Consider the following 25,801-nt stretch of genomic DNA (forward strand, 5'->3'; position numbering starts at 1 on the left):
TATGAGAGTAGAAACAAATCATTTTGCAATCGTACTATCCAGTCTCTGAATAGTTTTCGAAGATTGTGATAATCGTAAGACTGTCCAGTGAGTTTAGGTTTATTCTCTTCAAAAATATTACAAGAAAGTGTTTTTTTGTCTCCTCTCCAGTAGAAAACATGTCATTGAAACAGGATTACATTAAATTGGAGAATATTAGAAAGAGGTGAACCACTGTCTGTGACATTAAGTACAAAATGTCAAGGAAGTTAGCCTCTATTAGCCTCTTAGCTACATTCATTGTAAACTTCAGAGGTGAGAGATGAGCAGATTTTAATTTCGTAACAAAGGACATATAACACACTACCCTTTTAAGCTGCAACCCTGTTTGTCTACAGAGATGAAAACCCTTGGCTTCATTAAAAATCTCCCTATCTGACTGACATTAAAAGCTCCCCATAGGGTCATTAAATTTGTCCCTTACAGGAAACCATACAGGAAGCAGGAACTGACACAAAAGTGTGTTTGCTAAAACTTGTACTACTTTTGGGTTTTGCCATTACTGGCTAAAGCATAGTGAACTGAATGGTAGTAAACATTTATTCATCATCATCGTCATCATCATCGTCGTCATCATCATCATCATCATCATCGTCGTCGTCGTCATCATCGTCATCATCATCATCGTCGTCGTCATCATCGTCATCATCGTCGTCGTCGTCATCGTGATCATCATCATCGTCGTCATCATCACCGTCGTCCTCCTCCTCATCATCATCATCTGGGTCAATCTTTCCAGACAGAACATCCTCAACCCACTGCTCCAGCTCGTCAGCTGTGGGCATGTCATCTTGGTCATCCATCTCCAGCCACACGCTGTCAGCCTGGAACAGAAATATTTAGTGTGAGGGCAAAATTATTTCCATTACTGTAAAATATCTAAAGGCCTCTATAACACTTTCCAGTTTTGCACTGTTTCTAAGCTCTTTATTGTCATAAAATTTAATTTAAAAGACCAAAACTAAAAATTAATTTATTCTACAAACAAGTATTGTCTATATAGCCAAAACCTGATACAGTAAAGCTCTCTGTGCCATAAAGCTCCATTGTTAAATCCACACAAATGAGCCACAAGTTTTCACTGGGTGACATGTTCTTTCATGACGCATAACACAAGCACTGTTGTTTATTTTGATTCAAGCCCACGTATACTGTCCTGCTGCTGAAATTACACATTAGAGCACCAAGTGTGTACTAATCTACTGCTTAAAGTAATCCCCAACAAATGCACTATTTACTCCTGAGTGACTTTTGCTAAAAACTACAGTGCCCAGTTGTTTTAAGGAATTAGTGAGCATTTTTCAAAAATTAACCTGTATATTTGTGACCCATTTTTAAAGATTTACATAGGAACAAATGGACTTAGGGCTGAGATCCATAGACGGGCTAGTAAACACATTGCTGGTATTTTCATGGGATTTGTTGACAATAATAAAACTACAGAACAATGCCAGCCTCATACTTTAAACAAATTTTGATTGCAGCCTAAACTGCTGGTGTTTTTTTTTTCAATCATCTTTTTATTCTTTGCCTGGGATGCTAGGGATGAGAAGGGTTGCTTACATCTTCAACATCAACCACACCAATCTGAGGAGAAGAGAGGTCAATGCGGAAGGTCTTCTCCCAGTATGGAACCAGCTGAAAATAAGATAAAATAAGGTTAGGATTAAATGTGCCATTACTATCATGGAAAAAAATATTTTAAAAGTGGAAGAAAAGTAATCTATTATTTCTAATAATTGCCCACTAGCTGATATATGGTTTTATGGGAAGTATTTGTACCAGGGGGAAATCGTCAGGGTCGATCCAGATGATGCTGAGGTTAGGGTTATCTGTGTTCTCACGTGCCACCTCCTTCAGGATTTCCAGGAACTCAAAACCATCTGGGAAAAAGTTCAAATGTCAGGTACAGTGGTAGGCTAGGTAAACTGGACTACTAGCAATTAGACTACTAGTCTATTACTATTATTTACCTGGGTCATCTTCCTCAGCAAAGGCAACGATATGCTCTCCATCAATGTCATCCTCCTGTCAACACAAAAAAGGGCAAGAAATATTAGTTTTATTGGGTAAAAATAAAAAAATATTTAACTCCAGAGAAATTTCAGACTTCTTACCCAGATCTCATACATGCTGTGAGGCTCAAGTTTCCTCAGAGTTGGCCTGAAACATTAAAAGAAATGATAATTAAACTGTAAGATGATGGAGCCATTTTGATTGTCCAGTAGTGATACTCAATAAACATAAGGCTTAAGTGAGATGTATGATGAACCTCAGTCATCATACCTCAGTGAAAAAATAGGTTGCTAATAATTATCTTCAAAAACAACTCATGATAATATGTGATTATTAGCATTAAATTATGTTAATTATATGGCCTAAAAAGGACTTATAGGTCATCATGGATGTGTTTCAGCTAATGTTATTTTAGTATAATATCTCACAGAGTCTCACCTGTCATGCTGTTCAATGTATTCAACAAGCTCAGCCTCAGTGTAGGGCTTTCCTGGAATGGTAACGGATTCCTCCATGAATGGCTCGTAGAAGTCAACTTCATTAATCTTAAGCTTCAGTTTCTTGGCGATCTGAAATAATATGAAGAGAAATAAAACCTTTGTTTGCTAGCCTTTTTCCAACTGAGAAAACAATATCCACCCAAACCACATGCACAACACTGATATTCGGAACATTTTGTGAGATTTGTACTTAAGCAAACACAGACTTACAGTATACACTACATGGTCTATTGACAAGACATTATCAGGACATCTAATATGGATTAGTAATACATTCTGCAAAATACAATCTCAACATATTCAGTTTTATTGTAGCTTACTTGAGATGACTAATGCAATCTTAACATTTCAATTAAATGTCTATGTTGTTACAAGCCCATGAAATCTCTTTGCCCTCCTCTGATATACAGCTTTCATCCAACTCGAGAACATAAGTTCACATTTTGTGTACACAATTCCGCACAAATACTGAACAAACAATTTAAACCTTGGGGTCAAATGTGGCATAGAATTTGACGAAGGGGTGGAACTCCTCAGCAGCATCATCGTACTCAATGTAGTCTGGTGGAGATAAACAAAAAAAAAGATTTTTCAGCCGATAACAGCAATTTCCTAGCATAACAAGTTCATTTTAAGAGTGATTGATTGGTCAATTTGAAGCTCTGGGGTCAACCTACGAGCAGATTTCTCGCTCTTGAAATAACCGACCAGCTTGATGACCTCATCGATGTTGTGGAAACCCTTGAGCTCACGCTCGTTGTCAATGATCTCCACGGGCTCTTCAATCACCTGACAAGATAGGAGCAAACATATGATGACTATTTCATAGAGTTATCATAATGATTGTGATGTTTCATCTAGGTGACATAATTTTCATAGTATTTTGAAGCAGACCTAAGGCAGTCTGCTTTAATTAAAACAAGTATGCTCAATACGTCTATCTTGTGTACAATTTCTACTTGCCATTGACCATAAAAGACTTACATCATAGAGGAACTCAACCAGAGTGTCAGAAGCCAGCTCTCCATCGTACTCAATGATCTCATTGTCGGCAAAGATATAGATGCTCTCTACCTCATCCAGACCTGGTGAGAGAAATGTGTTTCAACCAACAAGCTACTTAACATTTAGCTGTTGTCATTCCACTTTTATAGCAGAAAGATTGCATGAAGACAATGTCATTTTTATGCATACTGTTTGCCAAATTGCAGTGGTAGAAAAAAGCCTCTTATGTTTGAAAGCACAATTGCCACTTATGGTTGATAATAGGTCCCAAAATCACTATAATAATTATGATTTGCTGCATGCTTGCTGCACCATCTTGCAGTGTTGCATATTATCTAAGAGAAACTCTTTGGTAAAGTATTGTTAATCAGCTTACTGTAGATTTTTAAATTCACTATGGCAAATGTAAATCTAGTAAGCAATATTTGCAAGATAGATGCACGATTGGGAGTATTTTGATAGCAATTGCTATAGGTACTTTTAAATACATATATTTACTGGCTTATATAACCTGCTGCCATTATTAGCTATCACTGGTGTCTGCAAAGCAACTAGGTTTTATTTAAGTAGTTCTACGGCACTGCAACCGTGTGCATGTGTATAATTCTTTTATAAATACATCACAGGCCTGCTAAAATATCATGCACAAAAAAACCCCCAACAATATCCCCCCCCAAAAAACACTGAAATATCTTGATAAAAAAATCATATATAAGCATCCAGACTTACACGTTAATAAGTTAATAAGTAAATATTTGCAAAAATAAATCTAGAGTCACAGAGCTTTCTATTTCGGTGTCTGCCTAGAAAAACTACTGTAAGTGTATAATAAAAAATGAACTGGAGTATAAGCATAAATATGTCCATGCTGTAAAGTGTGTGTTATGTGTGTGTGTGTGTGTGTGTTTGTGTGTGTGTGTGTGTGTGTGTTTTGTTTTGGGGGTTTTTTTTGTTTTTTTTTTTACCCACAATGAGTACTGACATGTTTGTTCATGTCCACACTCACAATCTTGTTGTCCATTTGACTTTAACTTATGCGTTTTGGTTTTTCCACATTTAGTTTATAGCAGCTGTGATATCTTTGCTGAACACTTGAGGGCAGAATTGTCTCATGTATTCTCTGTACTCAGCCATGCTTTACTACAGTTTGAATCCCATATTTACACAGACATTTTTGTAATTTATTGTTATTTACCAGATTTTTTCACCTAATTATTGCATTATAATTATGTCCATCTTTTGTTCTGTCAATTAGTTATTAATTCATTCATTAGTGACCATGGAGTAACACTGGACAGGTGTAGGCATAAGTTCAACTGTATTAAAAAAGTCTCTCTGAATCAAGTCCCACCGCACAAATGCTACTCTAAATTAGCAGATTAAATTCCTATTTTTTGTCTTTGCTGACTAAATGGCTAAATGAAATGCAAACCTGATCAATAAATCATCAGGTGCCAAACACAAAACTTTAAAAATTGCAAAGAAGAATGGACCCATAACCCCTGTTCTCCATGTTGATGATATGAGTTAAAACAGTCATGGTTTATTAATGTCCATGTTAATAACTGGAATAAAGATTACTTGTAAAACCTGCAGAATTTACTGAATGAGTTATGAGATTTGTCGCACTTCATCAGCTAAATTTAGTAGAAACATGAGGAAAGAGACCACTTACTCAACCAAAGATTTTTTTTTTTGCTGATGTTATCATTGACAATTAGGCCAATGTTTTCACCAGCAAGGTCTCAAGCTTACCAAGCTTCTTGGCAACAGCACTGTCCTTCTTTTCGTCCACCAGGCCAAATCCAATGTCCTCATCATCAAGATCATCAAGAACTTGGGCTGCAAGCTGGACAGAGAGAGAGGTGAGGGAGTTGTTGCAAGAGGGGGAAGAGAGGAAGATGGAGAGAAAGTTGTATTTAGCGTCATATGAGAGCTGATTCTATCTCTGACTGATCTTAGCGATTCACTTCTATAATAGACATTTCCTAATCTCTGAGCTCCATTAAAAACATACATCCAGTTAAATTTACATGAGTAAACCCATGGCATTCCATCTCAATTTCAAGGCCTTAAAAGCAAAAGCTTTGGATTGCTGCCTTGCACTTTCTAAATCTGAGTGAAACCGAAACCAACAATTGACAGCCCTCATGGCTGGCGTGAGAGGAGCATGGGCAGCAGAGTTTCCAGAAGAACAAGAGGGGCAGAACTTGAGCCAACTATGTCGAGGGGAAGAGATGCCGCAACAGGTGTGGCGGAAAGGAGAGGAGCTCACAATTTGCGAAAGTAAAGCTGCTGCATACATACACAAACTCATACTGTAAATATACAGAGTTAAGCATACATTTGTGTTCTTATATCTCTCTTTCTGTCAACACAGTAATAAATTGTATTTCTCACAGTTGTATACAAATCCCCATTATACAATTTTTTAATGTTATATGCTTATTTGTACTCCATTTTATCACTCTGTCACTCAATTTAGCACTTGCAGAGTCTGAAAGCATTATTGCCCCGTTAAACTTGAGGTTGCTCTCAGTCCAGAGTAAGTTAAAAATGTTATGTAGCAGCTTGCAAAGCAGCATTGCAAAATTGATGACATTCATAAGCTGCTAAATGCCCCAAAGCACCAGCACAAATAGCTTATACATGTCCTATGTTGCTCTTCACAGGCAATGTTTAATGCCATCCATTGTTCCGGCCTTCAGAGTCCAGACACATTACCTCATGATTGGACCCAGGGCCAATTTTTCTCTAATCTGGTTAGGAACATTGCCTAAATCAACTAAATCAAGATAATTGCCATGTAACAGCTAATGGGAAGGGTTCCACTCAGGCTGAGGTTTATTTTATTTAAAAAGATCAGTTCACCAAAATTACAAAAATAAAGAAAGAAAAAAAGGTTGCACTTTATTTAATGGTGCACGAACAAGACATAATAAGTTGTACTTTGTATCAAATTAGACAAAAACTAGAAATAATATGTTCTTTATTAGGCAGTAAACAAGCACAGTTGTGCCCTAATTAAACACCATACACCTAAATTATGCTATACTTAGAAATCACATATAATGCTGTATTAGACCCAAAATCTACTATATTTAGACACTATTATACCACATAATACTCTAATTGGAAACCAAATAGGAGATCCTAATACACTATTTTACAAGGTCAAAGTCTAATTAGAAATCAGATACAATGTCATATTAGATCTAAAATATCACAGCAAACACTGTTTGGACGACGACGTCGTGTCTCCGGCCAAAAACAGTTCCAGTTGGACGCCAAAAACAGCAACATGCACATGTATCACAAATCATGAAACTCAAGTCAAATTGATTTTTAGCGGATGTCTGCACATATTTGGAATACAGATATGCATGTGTAAATGTCAAATTCTCCCTCTAATGAATATCAGGTCTGGTCCAATTTTGCTTTAAAAACTGATGTGAGCAGACGGTCACAGAGTGACCAGAGTTTCACTGTGCAACACATCTATGGGTGTTTTGTTTTCATATTTTGCATACAAAAACTTTGTTTTATTCATAATTGGTCGAGAGCAGATTGTCCTATAGGACAGACCTCTCCCCATAGAATCAATGTCATTGGGCATTATACGTTTTTATAAGCCTCATATTATCCTCAGATAAACTCATCACTTACATTGAAAGCACATTTGGAGGGGATCTTCTAATAGCCAGTATGAACAGGAGGAAAGATTACAGCGAGCAAAATCTGTTTCATTGTTCATTTGGGAAGCTGACCATTGTTTTAAGATAGACTTCAAAAAATTGTGAATCTATCCTTTAAAGGCATACTATGCAGGATTTTCCTTTCCTTCCCTAGACTCCCCTCTAAGTCATCACTTATGACCCACTAGAAGGATGTGGCAGTGTATGTGTCTACAGAAACTCTGCCTTCTGTCTTTATTTTCTTATTTTCTTATTATTTTGCTGTGTTCAGGATGTTTCTAGGCATCAACCTTTGAGGTCAGGGCTCTATAAAAATGTAACAATCACATTACGTCGCTGTGTTTTTTAATGTGTTTCAGTGTCTCCCCTGCTTCTCCGTCTCTCTCCTCTGCTGTGTACAGAGTGCTGCTGTGTGCTGCTCCTTTGCTGTCTGTGTTTGTTTGACTGAGGGCGGGGCTGAGCTCCACACACACACAAATGCAGAGCAGAGAGGCCACAGTGGACAGGATGAAGCATGCACTTCAACTGCATTCACACAAAATCCGGCAATGTGGCACCTTCCTGCAGGGTTGTGCGGAGGAGCGGGTTTCTGAGTCACTTTGTTCCCGCAACCACTGTTTCATTTTCTAGCTTGCTCGACTATCACTGCTCTCTCTCTCTCTCTCTCTGTCTTTCTCTCTCGCTCATTGAGCTGGGAAGGAGGGGCCAACTTTGAGTGCTGTGTTTACAAACAGCAAACAACAAATCGTACATAGTATGCCTTTAAGATATCGGTTTCATGTGACTTCTAGTTGCACCCCAATACAGCAGAAGTGACATAAATTTATCCCACTGACCTTGCTGTTCACTGTTTTCATTGGGACTATTTAACAAGTTGAGAGCAGTTCCAATTAAAATGGTTCTTCATTGGGTTTTTCAAATTTAGTCTTTCAGCACAAATTTGAGCAGCACAAATAAAATGCAATTCACTTTCATTGAATTGGGTGATGGCAGAAATTGCAGAGACAGATACCTCAAAACCTTAGCACTAAAAACAAAAACCAAGGCACCACTAGTAGCAAGTCAGTTTTTTGGTGATTTTGAGTGAAGCGACCCTTTGTGATGTTTAACGATTAAATGGATGATTGGGTGGAAGGATGGACAGATGGATAGACATGTTAATGTTTGATTAATAGATTAGATGGAAGCATTTTTTAAAGAATTTTCCTTACTGTTCTCTCTCACAAGTAATCTCAACTAAAATCAGCTTGCTATGGCACAAAAAAGTACAGTTGAGAAATAAAGTAAAACTGGCACAGCCCAAGCTGCTGCTGCTGCTGCTGCTGCTGGACTTTGAAAGCAGTCCAGTCTCCGGTGGTCTGTTGTTTCTTCATGTAATTTCATCTTTTTTTAAACTAAATCGCAGTCAAGGAGAGGAAGAGAACAATCAGCAGATACTGCAGCAGCGGAAGAAATCTGAGTTTTTGCAGCCCAGCTTTAGAGAAACAACAGGCAGACCCGAAACATACCTGTACAAAAATTGCTGCTTGACTTGTGATCAACTGCAAGAAGAGGTAACGCTTTAGGGCATAGCACAATAGTCACAGCCTCCAGGTTTACAACAAATCGGAGTGGCCTTCACAGGAGAAAGAATAGGTGCAAACTTAAACACTGAGATTGTACTTGACTGATTAATTAAAGCCCCATTCATACGCAGGACTATCATTACCTCAGGACCTCATATGAATTGTAACAACTGCAGCTGGTTGGCTGTGATCTTAATCTCAAGCAAATCTGCCATATCCTTAACTTGGAAATTAAGAATTCCACCACAGAGTACCCACCATCTTTGACAAGCACAAAGGTCATCTGACAAAATTTTAGATGACCTCAATAATCTGGGGTCTTTTTTATGATTATCAAATAGGTATCCTTGTTTTTTCTACATGTATTCCCATCCTCCACACTTCTTTTTCTTTGAACAGAGATAATAGAAAGGTCTTGGGGGCACTAATACTTTATATTTCATTTCCATTGTATCTAAATTCAGTAACACAGTACTGGAGATCAATTTCTACAACACATGAGGTCCTGAGGTAATGCTAGATGAGTGTGAATGGGTCTTAACACATGAAATCAAACAATGAATGAATCATTTTGATTGTAGTGTGCACAAGTGATTGCATAATTAGATGCCTATGATTTTTTTTCTCAACCACTGCCACCTGGAAGCAGAGGAACACAATCTTTGAAAAACCTTTAATTAATGGATTGAGTAAAATTATAAACTTTATTGTTTACCATCACTACAGATTTTCAAGTCAGAGCTTTTTTTGATTGATAAGATTGATTGATAAGTTAACATTTTCTCTCATAGATCTATCACACCAAGTCCAAAACAATTCCCCAAAGCTCATCCTATATCCCCCTCTCCGTTACCATAGGCCATGGCCATATTAGTAACTCTGGGGTATTTTTAAGAGAGGTGAAGTTGTTGGGTGAGAAGCGAGGCAGGGAGTCCCAAAGCTATAAAAGGGCTTGTAAGAAAGTATGCTGAGGAGCAGAAAAGAAGGCTGAGATCCGTTACATATAGAAATGGGTGTGGAAAGGGGAGGAGAAGAGGCAAGCAGTGGCTGCTGATGAATGGACAAACACCTGACACGCATGTTAAGACTTATGCACATCCATCATCTCCTCCAATCGTTTTTCAGCATTTTAAATCTGTTCTGGTTGTCCTTCTCATGATCGCCTCCTTTTTTTTCCCTCTCTTTGCATCAATCTGGGTATATTGTCACAACCTAGTCTCCTGACACTCCTCATCTGTTCCCTTGCCATCACCCGACCCATCCAGCAGTCCGAGTGCATGAGTGTATGCAAGAGGAGAGGAGAGGTCAGCGGCGTAATCGCTTGGCTCCGTCTCCCCGATGCCCAGTCACTGTCAGCTTGTCAGGTGACACAAGATGAGGGCAGAGTGCCACGGTGAGTTGTCAAAAACGTGCTCTGGGTTCCCGCTGCACTTGGCCGAGGCACCAAATGATGAGCTAGGGGAGGGCGGCAGGTTCGCTTGGCAGCAGGGGGTCACATTTCTTGTAATAAAGCTGCCCACATGCTTACTCTACACTGCTCTATGCAAGTCAGCCCATATTTTAGTTACTTTGGATTAAGTGGACTTGAGTGACAGGTGTTGTTGCTACAGAGTAGACACATTTGTATAAAAGGCATTAAGAGTGCATATATTTTTAATAGGCAATGTCTGTGTCTGATTAGTCTTGTCTTTCCTGGATAGGATGGAGGCTGGAACTGACTCTGTCTTAAAGTAACACTTCACTGAAAACCAATGTTTTGAGCATCAAGCACTCAACCCTGTTAGCTTGAATATCTCAAAAATGTGTAGCTTGATCCTTTGCGTAGGATATTTATCTTTCAAAACCTTTACAATGGCTTTCAATGGTAACCCACTTAATACACAGCTACCATTTGCCACCAGCATGTTTATTCGTTCACATCTGTTGTTTGTGACCAATGTAAGGGTGCATAGTTGTTCACATTCAAAGCCATATTGTAGTTGGTGAAGTATTCTGCACTGCTCCATAGCATAATAGGACAATTTTACATTTGGTAGCATTTTATTGGGTTGTTGATTGATAATGATTCTCTAACTCTTTCATTAGGTGTGGAGATTTCTAGTTTTCAAAAGTCACTAAATGGCCCAATTTCAAGATGTTTTCCTTCTCCTCCCAAACAATTTGGCAACTGCACAACAATGTGCAATACCGGAAATCAGATGGCTTTGCAAGGCAATTCAGATATTTAAAAAATGACTTACAAATGAAATATAAATGTCAAAGCAGGCCTGTATTCTCAGAAATATCTACCTGCCATCCAGCCATTCATGCAGAAAATCCATCCACACATTCATCCATCATCTATGTATTTTCTATACCTGTTAACCCTGACTCCTGCTGGAGTTTAGCATGTATGGAAAGCAGGGTACACTTCACTCTGGGCAGGTTATAAGCTCATCACAGTTTTAACAGTAATCAATAGATTACCTCTTCAAGACATGATTCTGTTGGGTCACTGCGGAGGTTACATAAGAGGATGTAACCTTTGGACATTAAGCTGATTGCAAATAGAAGTGGATGCAAATCAGACACTTCTTGTCATTTAAAATTACCTCTGATAGAGTAATTTTCCAACTCACCACCAACAGCCTCAAATCTTGCTGCTTTTATGTTAAAGAGAAACACTGAGGTTATTCATTTGACTTCAATATGTCGGTATTTGCAGTCTTTGAAATTATTTTAGTATGTTTGCATCAGTGCCAGCAGATCTGGTAGTATTTGTGTTTTTCCTCTCTATATAAACCTTATTCCAAGAGAGACAGCACACTACTTGACAGGAGCCTTCATTTATCCATCCACTCAACAGTTTCCATCAGTCTATTTCTTTCCCTTCGCTTTCATTGCTCTACACCTGAGCCTCTGACTCAGACTGGATCTCTTTGTTTGGTTGCTCCTAAGTAGGCCGTGTGTGTTTCTTAAGTGAACGACTGAGCAGTCGATGAGTCACGCGTTTCTATGTGTGTGTCACCTTATGATGAAAGTCACTCAGTGAGAACTCAAGGGGATACAAACACATACACTCAACATGTATTCTAGCTGCCAGCTGCAGAGAAACAGCTAGCTTAGTTGTCGGCTTGGTTGTTATCTCTTAAAAGGGGTATTAATATTTGTGTCTAAAAATTCAGAGCTGAGAAGGAGAGTGCATGTACATTTATGTGCTTAAAGATACTGCATAAAGTATGTATATGCAAGCCAGTATCCTAGGAATTGCATCTATATTGGACGATTGACCCTTGACTTGTCTCCAGTCACAGACCTGCAATAAACAATCAAGTTTCTATTAACTGTAACTACAACCTTTTCCTAACCCTTAACCAAGTGCTGGAGTTGCCTAACCCTAGAGTAACATTGAGTAATGTTCTTACTAATGTCAAAATGCAGTATTTTACATTATTGTTAAGGCTTATAATTTCTGGTCTTTAAGATCAGTAGATCAGTTTAAACCAATTTTCACCCTAATTTTATGGGAAGAGAAAGATTTACACTTGGATTTTTGTATAATTGATTTCTTTTTTTTAATTGATTTACATCCATTTTTAACAATCAGAAACATAAATTTCTGCCTTTTTTAACACAAACACAAAGAACCTTAATAATTGTCAATTATTTTCCCAAAACAGAATGTGATGTTCCAGACATCCATTTATATCTGCACATATGGCATAAAGATTAACTTGCAGAGATTTGAAGCCTGTTTGAGTTGTATGTAACTTTGTTATTTGGTTATTAGATAGCCTATACTGTTGTATGGTAACAGAATTAAGTGCAGATTCTGAACCGTATTACCATTTAACAATAAAGGGATTTTGGCAAAATATATAATATATAGTAAGAAGACACAATGTTCATTGTGATGGATCAGAGTATCTGACTGAGCAACTGATTTTTATACTGAAATTAACATAGTAGAAACAAATGGCTTCATGGAAGGAAAAGCTTTTAAAAATATAAAACCCTGCAGTTAGATTTGGAGTGGGTTCACCAGTAAAATGGGCTACAACAAACAAAAACGCTATTATGGTACTTTAACTCGTAGCCCATGCACAAACTATTACTCAACAAAAAAAGCAGCAAAATCACATAATCATATTTCTCAAATTATCTCAAACATCTGGTCTGGTACACCCCCCCAAAAATGCTGAGTCTGTAAAATGAAGGAACACTAAGAGGTTTTCAAAGCAGCAAGATTTCCCGTCTTCCTGTATAAGCTGGTGTCCTGGGATCTGTGCAAAATTAGAAGTTCAGCTTGCTTTTCCCCCCCAGCCAGATAGTAAATTAGTAATGGCTGCTGTAACACATCAGGACGTTCTACATCAGGCTGTTACATAACACTGCGCTGGGGTGGTCATGAAAGATTCAGATACAACAGCGTATAAAAAAACATACACTGACTTGCCACCAGCTAGTGTAACTGTATAGTTTGGAAGGAGCCGATCCCGGATTTTGTACAGAAATAAAAAACGCTCCAATGTGTTTTTAGAGGCCGTAAATCTAAAGGAAATCTCATCCTCTGATTCTTTTAACAAAGTTTACTATTTTCACTTTTTTTAATAGCACAACATGGTCTCATGGGAAATATGATGAAACAATACAAGGCTTTTAGAAATCTCACAGGCACACAAGCTGATTCACTACAACAAATTGTAAGGGCATAAGTGTTTGGGACCATCTGTGAATGACTCACTTCAACAGCAATGAGCCGCATTACAAACATGTCACATAACAATCTTAGCTAATAAACTAAGAATCCTTCCTGCATTTGTCAAGCTTGTTTTGGTGAGTTACATAAAAGCCTGCAGGTGTTTAATACAGCAAACTTTTTAGATGGCGTTATTTAGATTTGACCTGCCAATCTTAAAGTCTCCTGAATGTTTTCCATTTTGTGATGTTTGATCTTCACTGTGCAGACTGATATATGTGCAGAGTTTGACACTAGATGACTGTTTTCACATTCAGTTGCTGAAAGTTTCTTTGTGCTCGCCGAAAATCTGAGTTTAAGGGGTGAGCCTATGGGCGTGATTTTTGACATCACAGCAAGTTTAAAGCCAGTCGTGGTCCAGTGTGCAACTTACACAAGTGTGACGTGGAAACTTGAAGCCTGCAGCACACAAAGTCTGAGAATGGACTTCAGTGAAGTCAGAGACACCTTTTTCCAGCAGTTAAACTTATGAAATTAACAGCATTACTTATGAAATTAACAGCATTTTAGCATATTAATCAATTTTGGATTTTTTTTTTTTTAATGCGGGAGAAGCAGTAGATGTAATTTGAAGGATTTTAATTTGCCATATGAGACACATCTTGTTTTTATTTATAGTAGTATTTTTATATATGTTACACCATGATCTTTAAGAGCATATTCACAGATGAATTAAATTTAAATGGGATACTTAATGTTCTAATCAAAAATAGACTTTTTCACAACAGACATTTCTACTAGCTGTATCAAAACAATCACAGGTGCAAGTAATAACATTAATTAACAGCCATCATTAATGTTATTAATTCCACTTTTGCCTTTTCTTCCATGAGATGTGAAAATATCTGCCAGGTTTGTTTTCATTTACATTTGTCAAAATAGCTGCTATGACCGCTAAAATATATATTTAGTGTTTAGCTCCACCAAGTTGTAACTTGACTAATTAATTAATTCTCCTCCTCCTTGGGCATTTTAAATTATATCTGCATTGGACGTATTGAGCAGTGTCATCAGGTAACCTAGAATAAAAATCATAATGCTCAAATTCTCAAGCTGTACATGCCAACCATTATAGATATTATCATTGCAATAAATGGGAAGAAAATGGGATCACTACTGTACATTACTATAAATAACATGATGAAATAATGTACCAAGAAGCAGATGTGCTCACTCGCGCATGGTGATGTAAAATACTTATGCTGTCTATTCTCAGCACTATCTTCAGGTCCAGCACTTTGTGGAATGAAGATGTAAGTCAGGGTTTCAACGTAAAAAAAAAAAAAAAAATCCATGTTTAAATTTTTCATGATGTACCTTGATCCCCTGCATTTCCTTGACATTTTTCTCTCATGAATTAGTGATATAGTACATTCCCTGATACATATAATGGAGAAGGGGGAAAATCTGCAGAGAACATTCAGGGGAAAAAAGCAAAAAAAAAATTTATGTATATGTAATGATCCTTTCCATTTCCATTTTGCAACTTTATCACCACCTTAAATAAGTGATTCAAACAGCAGCCAGTTTCAAGTTTTTACATCTGCTTAATTTCCATCTCTATTTATGCATTGCATAATGCCGCTGTCAGTAACGACATCTTCCCCACTCCAGAGGGAGGGACACATTCATTGAAGAGTTAACTCACTTCTACATTCAAAAAGTGGAGACAGGGTGGATTAATGGATCAGAGGCAGAGCTACATGACTTATACTGGCGCTTCAACAGGGCTTTTGGGATTTGGGAAGAATCTTTTTGGGCTCCTCCCAAGAAAAAAAAAAAGAGTGAATAAGCTGATTTCTGCCTGTATTCTCAAATGCAATATGAAATTATGTTTGCAGTTCGTTTTTTGGATGTTACTGTCGTCCCTCAGGGGTTCTAACGTAAAGACACTTAGTCAGGATTGAGGTTGGAGGGGTGGCGGTAAGGGGTTAAATTTAGCATGACAGAAACAGCGTGCACGCTGTTCGCCATGCACCATGCGGAATATTTTGTCCAGTTGCTGGGAGCTGCTGACAGGTCCCTCACTGAGCTGCAAAGTCTATGGACACATAAAACCTCACATTAGCTCATATAGCAAAAATATGGATAATCTGTGTAGCAGAAACACTCTGTTTTGCAGGTCTTAATGTTGTGTCTTGTCATTAATACTATATAATTTCCTGAGTATTTCTATTTGACAATCAATTTTCATGTTTAAGTCCAAGAATTTTGCTTTGCTCTAATATGATTTATTCTTATTTATATTATATGTTGCATTGACACTGTATATCCTATTATCTCTTCCTGCATGGCTCAATTTCCCTAGGGTTATAATAAAAGTTTTACATAATTGGATCTAGTTTTCAAGAGCTTAAAGGGCTAAAAAAAAAAAAAAAGGTTAAATAACATGCAATAAAAATAACACAATTAAATGTAATTATAAGGAGGGTAGATGTTCACAGGCCTGGCTCAGGAAAGTGAGCAGTACAGCTACAGTGACTATAAAAAGTTGGACGTTTCCATGATTTATTATCTTGCAAGACTGAACTAAAATAGATTTAATGTGGCTTGTTTGACACAAATGAGCAGAAAAAGATCATTTAATGTCAAACTACAAAGTGATCTAAATTCATTACGGAAATAAAATTGGCAGGAAATACAAAGTTGAGTCTGTGGTATCTAAATATTCCCTATAGGGGGTGAAATGTATGCATTTAATTTGGTAAAATAGAGTTAGTTACAGTAATATTGTACACTCCTCTATTGCAGCAACACTTAACATTCAGTGCAGTCGACAGCTGCTCGATGGAGCACGAGCGATGATAAAGCCATTAAGTGTTTTTACCAAACTAGATTGCAGATGTGCAGATGTGCTCTGTGGAGGCTGCATGAAAATTCAGAGAGCAGTTTGCTTCCACTATCATTATATTCTCAAATAAATGTTACAGAATCGTACAAAATATGCCTCAGAAAAGATAGAGAGAGGATGGTAGAAACTCGTGGTAGAGTTTCGGCACAATAAATCAGCCTGAGAACTGCACCTCATCATATTCACTCTGCACAAAAGACCTCTCCTGAATAGGCAAAAAACACAATATCCATGTATCATATTATACTGTATATCCTCAGGTCATATACATTACTTACCACACAAATGCACAGTCATGTCTGTGACTGATGAGATACTGTATGTATTTCTGTTTAGAAAGGCAGAGAGGGAAGGAAGGTAAATGTAGAAAACAACATTTGAGATAGTTTAGCGCCATCTAATAAAGCATTTAACACTTCTCGGATGATCTAGAGATACAGTTTCAACAACAGCTAAGACCATTGAAATCAATCGGCAAAAGCTCCTATTATTAATCCTCTACAAACAACAGGTGGGTTTTGACATGGAAGAAACTTAACGACCCAGAAAGCCAATCTGGTCGGTAAACAAACATCTTCATTCCCATCAACGCTGATGAGATGTCATCAGAGAATTACACCAAGGACACTTTATCTAAACATAACTCCTGTCACATTTAATGGCATCACATCTCCTCTTTCACACTGTTAATTGTAGGATCGTGCGAGGAAGGTAAGAAGAGCTCCCTCAAGACACGATGTTGCTCTCATACAACTTGACAGCGGTGTCACTTAACGGAGGGAAATGTTAAGTATGTGCTACTTGAATGAAGAAATGTGACTTTTTATCAAATAATGTAGTTGTAAATTTGAACCATCTGTGAAAATGGCTCAGATGTTGTCAAATTAGCTAAAAGCCCTCATATAGAGGGCGAATTGAGCCTCTCACTGCTCAACATAGTGGTTTGGATACTAGACCCTGAGACCATCATTGGAGTATCAGCAACTTAACACCAGTAATCCCCTTCTTGATGCTTAGGTGCTCAACTGAGGAGGATGAGGAGCTCTTTAAGATATTGGACAAACTCAAAGTATATCCTGGAAGAAATGAAAAGGCTTGAAGCTAATCTTAGGTTCATGAGGTAAAAGGGCCATTGAGACTAGTCCGGTCTGAGATAACTTGAGGTAATGAGATCCAACCTTACTTATACATTCTGGATGTGGGGTGTCAATGTCTATCGCTTAGTATCAGTGTCAGCAATACTTATATGGCTGCGTGTCAAGTTCACAGGTCGTTGCTTGTCAGGTTCACGGACACACTTGGAAAAACGGGAGTTCATACTGACCCCAATTTAGCGGAATTACGCTTCACACTGTAACCTTCATATCACACTGTCCGCTGAGAATTGCAAAGCCTGGTTATTTTGTTCTCGGTTTACAGTAGCAGAGTGAAGCCTGTGAAGAGCCTGACAGTTACAGCAGCTGCTTACATAAGCCAACTGACCATTCGTTAAAACCCACCACCCTTACTCGCAGCTCTTAGATACTTCTGAAACAACTGGTCCTTGATTTCAGAAAGAGGTGGACAAAAGCAGGTTTCTCATTTCTAGATGGTGATTGTTGACTTTGTTGGCTGAAATGACAACTGCAAACTGGGTTTAGCAATATATCAATTTTAAATCCTTCACCAAGCATCTGTCCTGCATTGGCAAAGGGTCAGTAAGTCATGGATACAAATCGCTGGATCAAACAAAATGTACAAAATTTGTAAATTTGGGTCAATATAGGTCCAACAGAATACTAGGTTAGTGTTACCACCCAAGACAAGGGGTTGTTTTTACCCAGTGTCAGTGTGATTTTCTATATTACTGTTGGGTTATTTGCCTTAAATGAAATATGGTATGGTTGCAAACTGCTATAATTGACTTTGGCTGTTTTTAAACTTATACGTCACCATTTGTTACTGATTGTTTTGATTGTATATTATTGTGCTTTTCAATTGTATATTCAAATATGTGACCATTTAGAGCTATACTTTTAGCTTATTGTGTCTAACACTTGGTCACATAACCGTATTCTAGTTGTGGGAAAGAACCTAACAGTAATATAAAAAATAATACTAATACAAGATCAAAACAATAGATTGATGCTGGGTAACCCCAGTATTGTATGACAGTGATTTTTTGTGTGTACACACAGAGCACCAGAGTACCATTCTGAACTGAAATATTCAATATTTGAAATTAATATAAAGGTACTGGTATCTTAAGCCGGTCACTTATACAATGAGTGATATTTTAGGGCAATATTTTTGAGGGAGGTATCACATTTCTAAATATTGTGCATGAGCAATCAACAGTTTAGGGCAAGAAGCGTCTTTATCTTTGTATATCTTTTTGAGAAAAGTTCAATTACTATTACATTTTTAACAAAATCCACAAGTATTTTTAGTTTCTGTTGTCAAAAAACTTGTAAGCAAAGGTACAATGATAGTGTACAACTTTAACTCTAACCCAAAATTAAGAATCTTTCTTTTTTTAAGAACTATAGAAAAAAATATTCTATGTTGCATACCGGTTTTTAATTCTGGACTCAAGATTTAACTACATTTAAGTTCAGTGTTTTGATTTTATTTATGCTAGAAGAACATTAAACAGTGGTCAAAGCATTGAGAGATTGAGGTGATTCAACAGGCTAAAATAGCACATTCAGTATGAGTCCCCTTCTTTCTTTGTCCCCATCAATACCGTCCACTACCATTAAAAATGTAAGCATGAATTTATTATGCCAGTGAAAGGAGGAGGGCTCGAACAGTCGGTTTGGATAACGGTTACCACAGCAACAGTCTGACCTTTTCCCAGATCGCTCAGTAGATGGAAGGAGATTAGACGAGACAAAGCAGAAGGCTCCTTCAAACTATGAAGAGTCTTCATTATGATACATATTAGACATTATGAGACACATTATGAGTGTTGCCTTGCTATGTGTGCAACTATGTCACCTTTCTCAGTTATTTACCATTATGTTATTTTATCTTGAAACAGACCAGTCAGCTCAGCAGTCTTTTTCTTTTGCTCTTTTCTTACAAGAATACTTTCAGGACCCTGTAATTCTAATCACTCTCTCTCTACCAGGGAGCCTTTGTCGCAATATAATGACCAAGAAAATAAAGCTTTTTCCTCTTATTTTACTGTTCTGTAAATGTCTGTAATCACAGAATATTCTCTTTTATATTGCTTTGGATATGTTCAATAGAAATCGAATTTTAGAATTTGACACATGAATTTGACACATGAAGCTAACTGTGTGTTCAGACAGAGCTCAAAATGAATTTTAGACGTGATGCAAAGACACAAGTAAACACACATACGTCAGATCTAAAATTTGCTTCGTAGTCCGTCTGAACACACATTAAGAGTCTACAGCTTTGTTAGCAGCTCTTTAGGCTGAGGCAGAGAGTGGTGCTTTGAGAAATGCTAACATCAGCATGATATCATGCTGAAAGACAAATTGGCTACCATGTTACCATTTTAGTTTGTTAACATGCTAACATTTGCTAATTAGCATTAAATGCAGAGTGCAGCCCAGGCTGATTAGTTTGGTCATAAATTATTGGACCAATTATTATTGTGAATTATGATTTTGTTAAAGTCATTATTATTATTTAATTTTGTTAAAGTTATTAACATGAATGTCTGTACAAAATTTCACAGCAATCCATCTGATATTTATTCAGGTATTCAGTCTGGAGCAAAGTGGTGGACCAGATCAACCAACAGTCTAACCCTAACCCATAGTGCATTCCTAAGAATCATGCATGTTTTCAGCTTTTCAGCCATGTTCTCCACTATATTCACAGCTACCAAATCGTACAGCATATCTCCAAACTGCCAGTCTACAAGCAGTCTACAAAGGCGTTGACATAGAGATGAAACGATGCAGTGTTGGTAAATGGCTTTTTTGATTTAAAGCAGAAGTCATCTAGACAATTGTGTGAATCATCATTGAACTGCAGTGAGGTGATGTGATTGTTTTTTAGTTTGTTTCATCTTATTATAGAGCTTTTAACTGCATTTGAAAGCTAACGATTTGGCTAAATCTGGCACCTTTACATCATAATCACATTAATTAACATGCATCGTCCTGATAAATCCTGAAAAAAGGGTGAAGTAGAAGCTGTAACCTGAACATCAGTTTGTATAAATTGTGTTTCTTGTGTTTATGGGAGTTGCAGAGAGAGGAGAATGGTATCAAGGAAAGGATGAATAAGGTGTGGTTACTGCTTTCTGTCCATACAGTTTACTGAATGGCACACAGGGTGCCATAGCAACAGTGTGTGTGTATAGGGGGGGAGAAAGGGGTGGTGTGTTGGTAAAAAAGGGTGGCAAAAAAAAGATCACTGCAATCTGAGCTGTGTGGAGTGCAGTGATTGATGAGTATGGGCATTTGCAGTATGCCAAAGGCCAGAGTTCAAAAAGAGAGGGAGAGAATATGCAGACAAGCCAGAAAGAGACTAATCAGTAATAACATTCTTAAAATTAGATGGGGACCTACATTTTTCAAATGTAGCCCTTATTAGTTTAGTCACAGCCTCTAGCTGAGTCGTTGGTAATTTTACACCTTGCCCGTTAGTCTCTAATCATATCTTTGGATGACTTCTGCTTCATAATATTTAGTCTGAGTCATAATAATGAGAGATATTTGGCAGAGATGCTGCGGGTTAGGTGGGCTTTGACTGAATCATTAGGACTGTCAGATCTATCTTGTGCATCCTCAATTTGTTTCCAGTTCATTTAACAGTTTGCTGTTGTCACATTAGACTCCTGAGATTACTCTCACAGATATTAAATGGGACTGAATAATTGCATGTGACAACTACTGTATGTTAGACCCTGTTGCTAAGCTATATCTGAAAACCTTCATGCAATTATCACTTTGTCACCTTCAAATCAACAAATGTTATGAGAATTTAGGTACAAGACACCTCATATCTACATTAAAAACACTAAGAAAGTTTTTCTATTCATACAACATGTGCTTCTTCAAGGTTCAACCTACTATTATAAGTTTCTATTTGCAAAGACAGAGTTGACCTGGAGGGAGATATGATCTGACTGAAATGAAATAAACTACAGTTGGTGAAGCCAAAAACAAAATCCCAACATGTCTGTTGAGATTATGTAACTTAGAAAACCGAAAAAGGAGTGTGGTATAGTTGTAGCATGGTGCAGTTGTAAACATTTTATTCATTTATGAGTTGCCTTTTTCAATATGCGTTAGTCCAGAGCATCATCACTGGCTGATTCATTCATGCGTCACAATCCTTGGCTCCTTCACCAGCTTTGTGGCTATCAGCTGACTAGTAACATCCAATCATCTTCGTTCAGGTGTACAGCACAGCCATTATGACCTGACACCTCTCACTGTTACTCTGTCGATGTGCTCAATGCTGTTTGCCGCTGCAGCCGCCTCCACCTCCCAAACTTTTTCCAACAAATCTAACTTTATAGACACTTAAATGTTCAATTCTTTGACCAAGTGTCTCTGACTGAAATTAGATTATTCATTCTTCCAGAAAACTTCACCTGCTTTTCATACAAACTCACACTCAAAAAAATTCAAAATATTGTAGTTCTCCATGTGAACTAACTTTATTTTGGCCAGCATGCAAAGCAGTGCCTCATTTACATTATAAATACAGGCTTTGTCACAATATTTCATTTCCAGTTTTGCAAAAATAAACCAATTTGTCAAACTTTTGGGGGGTCAAAGATAAACTTGGGCTGTCATAGCTATGAGGATACACTGGATCTTATTTCTCACAGACTAAGATGACCCCAGCTGGGGTCAAAGGTGACATTTTGGACATATATGCACACCACATGTCAGCATAAGCTATAGCAGCACATTGAAAACACTACCGGACTTCATGCCATAACATAACGTAGTATGTTACTGCTATCATCATATCTCCATAATGTCACCTTCTCAGAAACAAGGAAAAACCTAGCTTGTAGCTTGTCTTACAAAGTTTTGTAAATCCAACAGGTTTGTCTGTCAAAACTGGACCATGAAATACTTTATTGAAGTAAAAACATAACATCCCACAGCACAACAGTTACAAGTTCATTTGATAGCAACAATCTGCTATTTGACAGATGTTTTCATGCATTAAGTGCACATTTACTCCGTGTGGCCCAAAAGGGAAGTGTACTCCTAAATCTGGTATGGTTAGTGTCATGCACCAGGAAATACTTTTGCAAGACATGTATTTGCAAGATATTAAACATGTGATGATCCTGTGGCACTTATCCCACCATATAATATGTATATTAAGGCTGTAAAATGCAAAAACAAAAAATGAAATAATTCTTGATCACTCTCTTATCTACTTGTTGAAACACCTACAGCAATATTCTGTAGCCTAATTTGCTAAATTGAACTCATTCTGTTTCTATTCATGTGCTGGGTATCAAAGAGAAAGCTAATAATGTAATTAATTAATGTAAAAAAATGTAATTTATTGTCTTGTCTGTCTGATAGTATCAGTGAAAATTGAGAGGAAAAAGTTGCAGGGAAAATATCTTCAAATTGTCAATCTTAGTGTGTCATGAGAAATACTGTATGTATTTAGTTTAGTCACATAACCTGGAACCAAGAGACGATCCTACTGAATTAAGATACAGCTAAATCATTGTCCCTGACATTATAGTTTTATGTAATATAAAGTAACAAAAATTTACAGTTAGTTGACTCAAAGAAGATGCTATACATAATATACATAAGTGATGCATCCTCTCATACAGGTATGGTCTGAGCTTTAAAAAAAGGCAATGAGGATTTTATTCCCTGAGCTCTGCACTTTAATAATTCATACTTCCTGATACATAGGTGGTAATGACCAGCTATTTTAAGCCTCCCCTCTAAGCATCTCTAGTCCTCTCTCTTGATTGGCTGAATGGTCATAATTGGCAGGAGGTCTGTAACAGTGTAGCAGTCCAGCAGGAACCTGCAAGCATCTCTTTCTCAAGCCAAGAAGCAAAACTTGGCAACACTGTTAGGAAATTGATCAGATCCAATGACGTGTGTGTAAATGATGGTTTAGGACTTCAGCCTGGTGTGTAGTAATACAACAGTACTGTGTGTGTGTGTGTGTCTGTGTGTGTGTGTGTGTGTTGCAGATGAAGCCTGAGAGAGCTGACAGAGCAGTGGAAGCAGTAGTTGAGGTGAGATATGGCCCTAAACTCTTTGTCCATCCCAGGAGGGCTTTTAGCCTCTTGCTAGGCATGCAGCACTGTCTCGGGCTATTTACAGAGGTGACTTACAGTATGCAGGCCAGTGTAAGGTACACTGTGCCACTGTAAGAAGACACTGCTGCTCTGGCAGGCAGAGGATCGCTGTGGTGAATACACTGGCTGACAGTGGGGAACCAGGTGCATCGTCTGTGGGCTGGCTGATAAAGAGTCCTTTAGATTTGTTTATCCAGTAAGAGTTTCCAGAACATGCATACTCCTTTTCTACTGTTCACTGATTAGCAGCACTGCTGGGGCAATTTAAGAGTAAGTGGCTCAAAGGCACTTCAGCAAGGATGAAGGAGGAAATACTAATTTATTTTTCCCAGTCTAATTTGCAAGTCTACTTGTCACAAGGCTCCCCTCTATTTACTACTGCTTCTGGTTAACTGGCAGTTAAATTGCTCTGTAAATGATGCAACAATACAACACTGAGGAAGTAAACAATATTAAAGATTGTCTTGGTCTATGACAAAGTATGGCAGCATATTATTGGGTAATAATGGGTCAAGAACTGGATCATTTGAAAATGTTCTGTTCAGTCCATGTGGTCTCTAATTTATTAGCGTACATGGTCATTTGGTCTAATAGGTCATTTGGTCTCTTGTCCACAATAGCCTGATGAATGAGGGCGACTGTGTTTATTGGGTTTGTGTGACATACTGTAGGCCTTGATTCAACTGTCAACTATCAACGAATTACTGATGAAGTAAACTCTGAGGAGTTAGAGTTAGCTAGACGTAGAAGAGAGATTTAACCAATGGAAAGCCAATCTTAGAAATGCACTCTTGCATGGTATTGGTGAGCAATTTCAAACATATTTGTCCAAAATACATTATTGTTTTGGTCTGGTCTGAACCTCCACTGACATGCTGCTTGAATGCCATGGGGTTGAGGATTTGCACAATATTCACACATACAAAAAGTGATGCAGACTTAAATGGGTTAGCATGTTTGGTGTAGATGTATGCAAAGACACATCATTTGACTTGGGCTTAACTTTTTGTCTTATTTACTGGGAAACAATAAAGCTCCAAAACAGAGGATTTAAATGCCATGGGAAGGCCCATTGTGCTCTGGCTTTGCATTGGCATTCATAAAATAGATATTACTGTTACATGTGTTGGGCTAAGCTAGCTAGCATTGTGTTGCTAACAGACAACAACCAAAACTACCAAAACTTCTCAGGTGGAACTCACAGATGTGCCAAGACTTCAGTTATTTGGTGAATACGGCACATTGAAATACTAGTCCTGTAGCAAACAGTTTGGTACAAATATTTGTTAATATACCTATACATGCTAAACATTTAGCCATGTCTAGCCATGGTCCAGTTGGTCCAATCAATCACACTAAAAATCCCTTAATTTGTCAGACAATAAGTAGATTGTGTTCTTTAGGTCCATTGGGTCAAAACCAGCTAATCCAATCACAACATAATTTAAAACCAGTTACTTTAAAGTTCCCATCATCACATGTACTGTTTGCCTTCCTCCGCACCTGTCAACAGCTGTAATCCTGCTCATCTGAAACTCTAAGTGCAAAAGCCATGACTGTATCCAGGAATCCCCAACTGGACCCCAATTCTCCATCTGAAACCCTTCCCTTCCTTCCCATCTTCCCACTGTGACCCTTCCTCTACATTGGCCACAGATTCATCCAGTGTCATGCTTTGGCGGAGACCCACCTCCAACGCCAGCTCTTCTATCTGAAACTGCTTCATGGCATTGCGGTTTCCATCCACATTTTTGTGGTAGTAGATCACCATCACGTCGTACTTCTTCATGATGGACTTGTAGTTCTTGGCGTTGAGGGCATGAACGCGGTCTCTGCCATCATACTCGGGGATTTCCAAGCCCTTCTCCCCCCAGGACAGGGCCCCCAAGGAGAGGAAGACCCCCAAAAACACCCAGCCCCACTTCATGGCTATTGTCACCTGGTGGTCACGAGAACGCCTCTTCTCAGAGCCTTAACTGTTGACGGTGGGGTAAAAGGGGAAAAAATACACGAGTTTTAACGTTGTCCCTAACGGATATTGGTGTTAAGCAGGGAGAGTTAGGAACAAAGTCCGCTTCCTGTCCCCACCGGCTAGAGAAGAGCAGGTCTGACAGTGATGCCCTGC

At 38.0% G+C, this 25,801-nt stretch overlaps 1 protein-coding gene across 2 annotated transcripts; it reads right to left on the minus strand.

The window, feature by feature from the left end:
* casq1b (calsequestrin 1b) lies at positions 1-25,782 on the minus strand. Of its 2 annotated transcripts, XM_042401186.1 has the most exons (12): positions 25,367-25,782; positions 8,764-8,796; positions 5,316-5,409; positions 3,540-3,640; positions 3,233-3,344; positions 3,043-3,116; positions 2,494-2,624; positions 2,157-2,202; positions 2,013-2,067; positions 1,822-1,922; positions 1,603-1,677; positions 1-863 (listed from the first exon to the last, which is right to left on the minus strand). In XM_042401186.1, the coding sequence occupies exons 1-12, from the start codon at positions 25,601-25,603 to the stop codon at positions 579-581; spliced, it is 1,344 nt and encodes a 447-aa protein (XP_042257120.1). In that variant the 5' UTR covers positions 25,604-25,782; the 3' UTR covers positions 1-578. The 2 variants fall into 2 exon arrangements, with proteins under 2 accessions (XP_042257120.1, XP_042257121.1); XM_042401187.1 differs by lacking the exon at positions 8,764-8,796.
* Positions 25,783-25,801: the final 19 nt, after the last annotated feature.

This window comes from Thunnus maccoyii, chromosome 22 (genome assembly GCF_910596095.1).
Source record: "Thunnus maccoyii chromosome 22, fThuMac1.1, whole genome shotgun sequence".
Lineage (NCBI taxonomy): Eukaryota > Metazoa > Chordata > Actinopteri > Scombriformes > Scombridae > Thunnus > Thunnus maccoyii.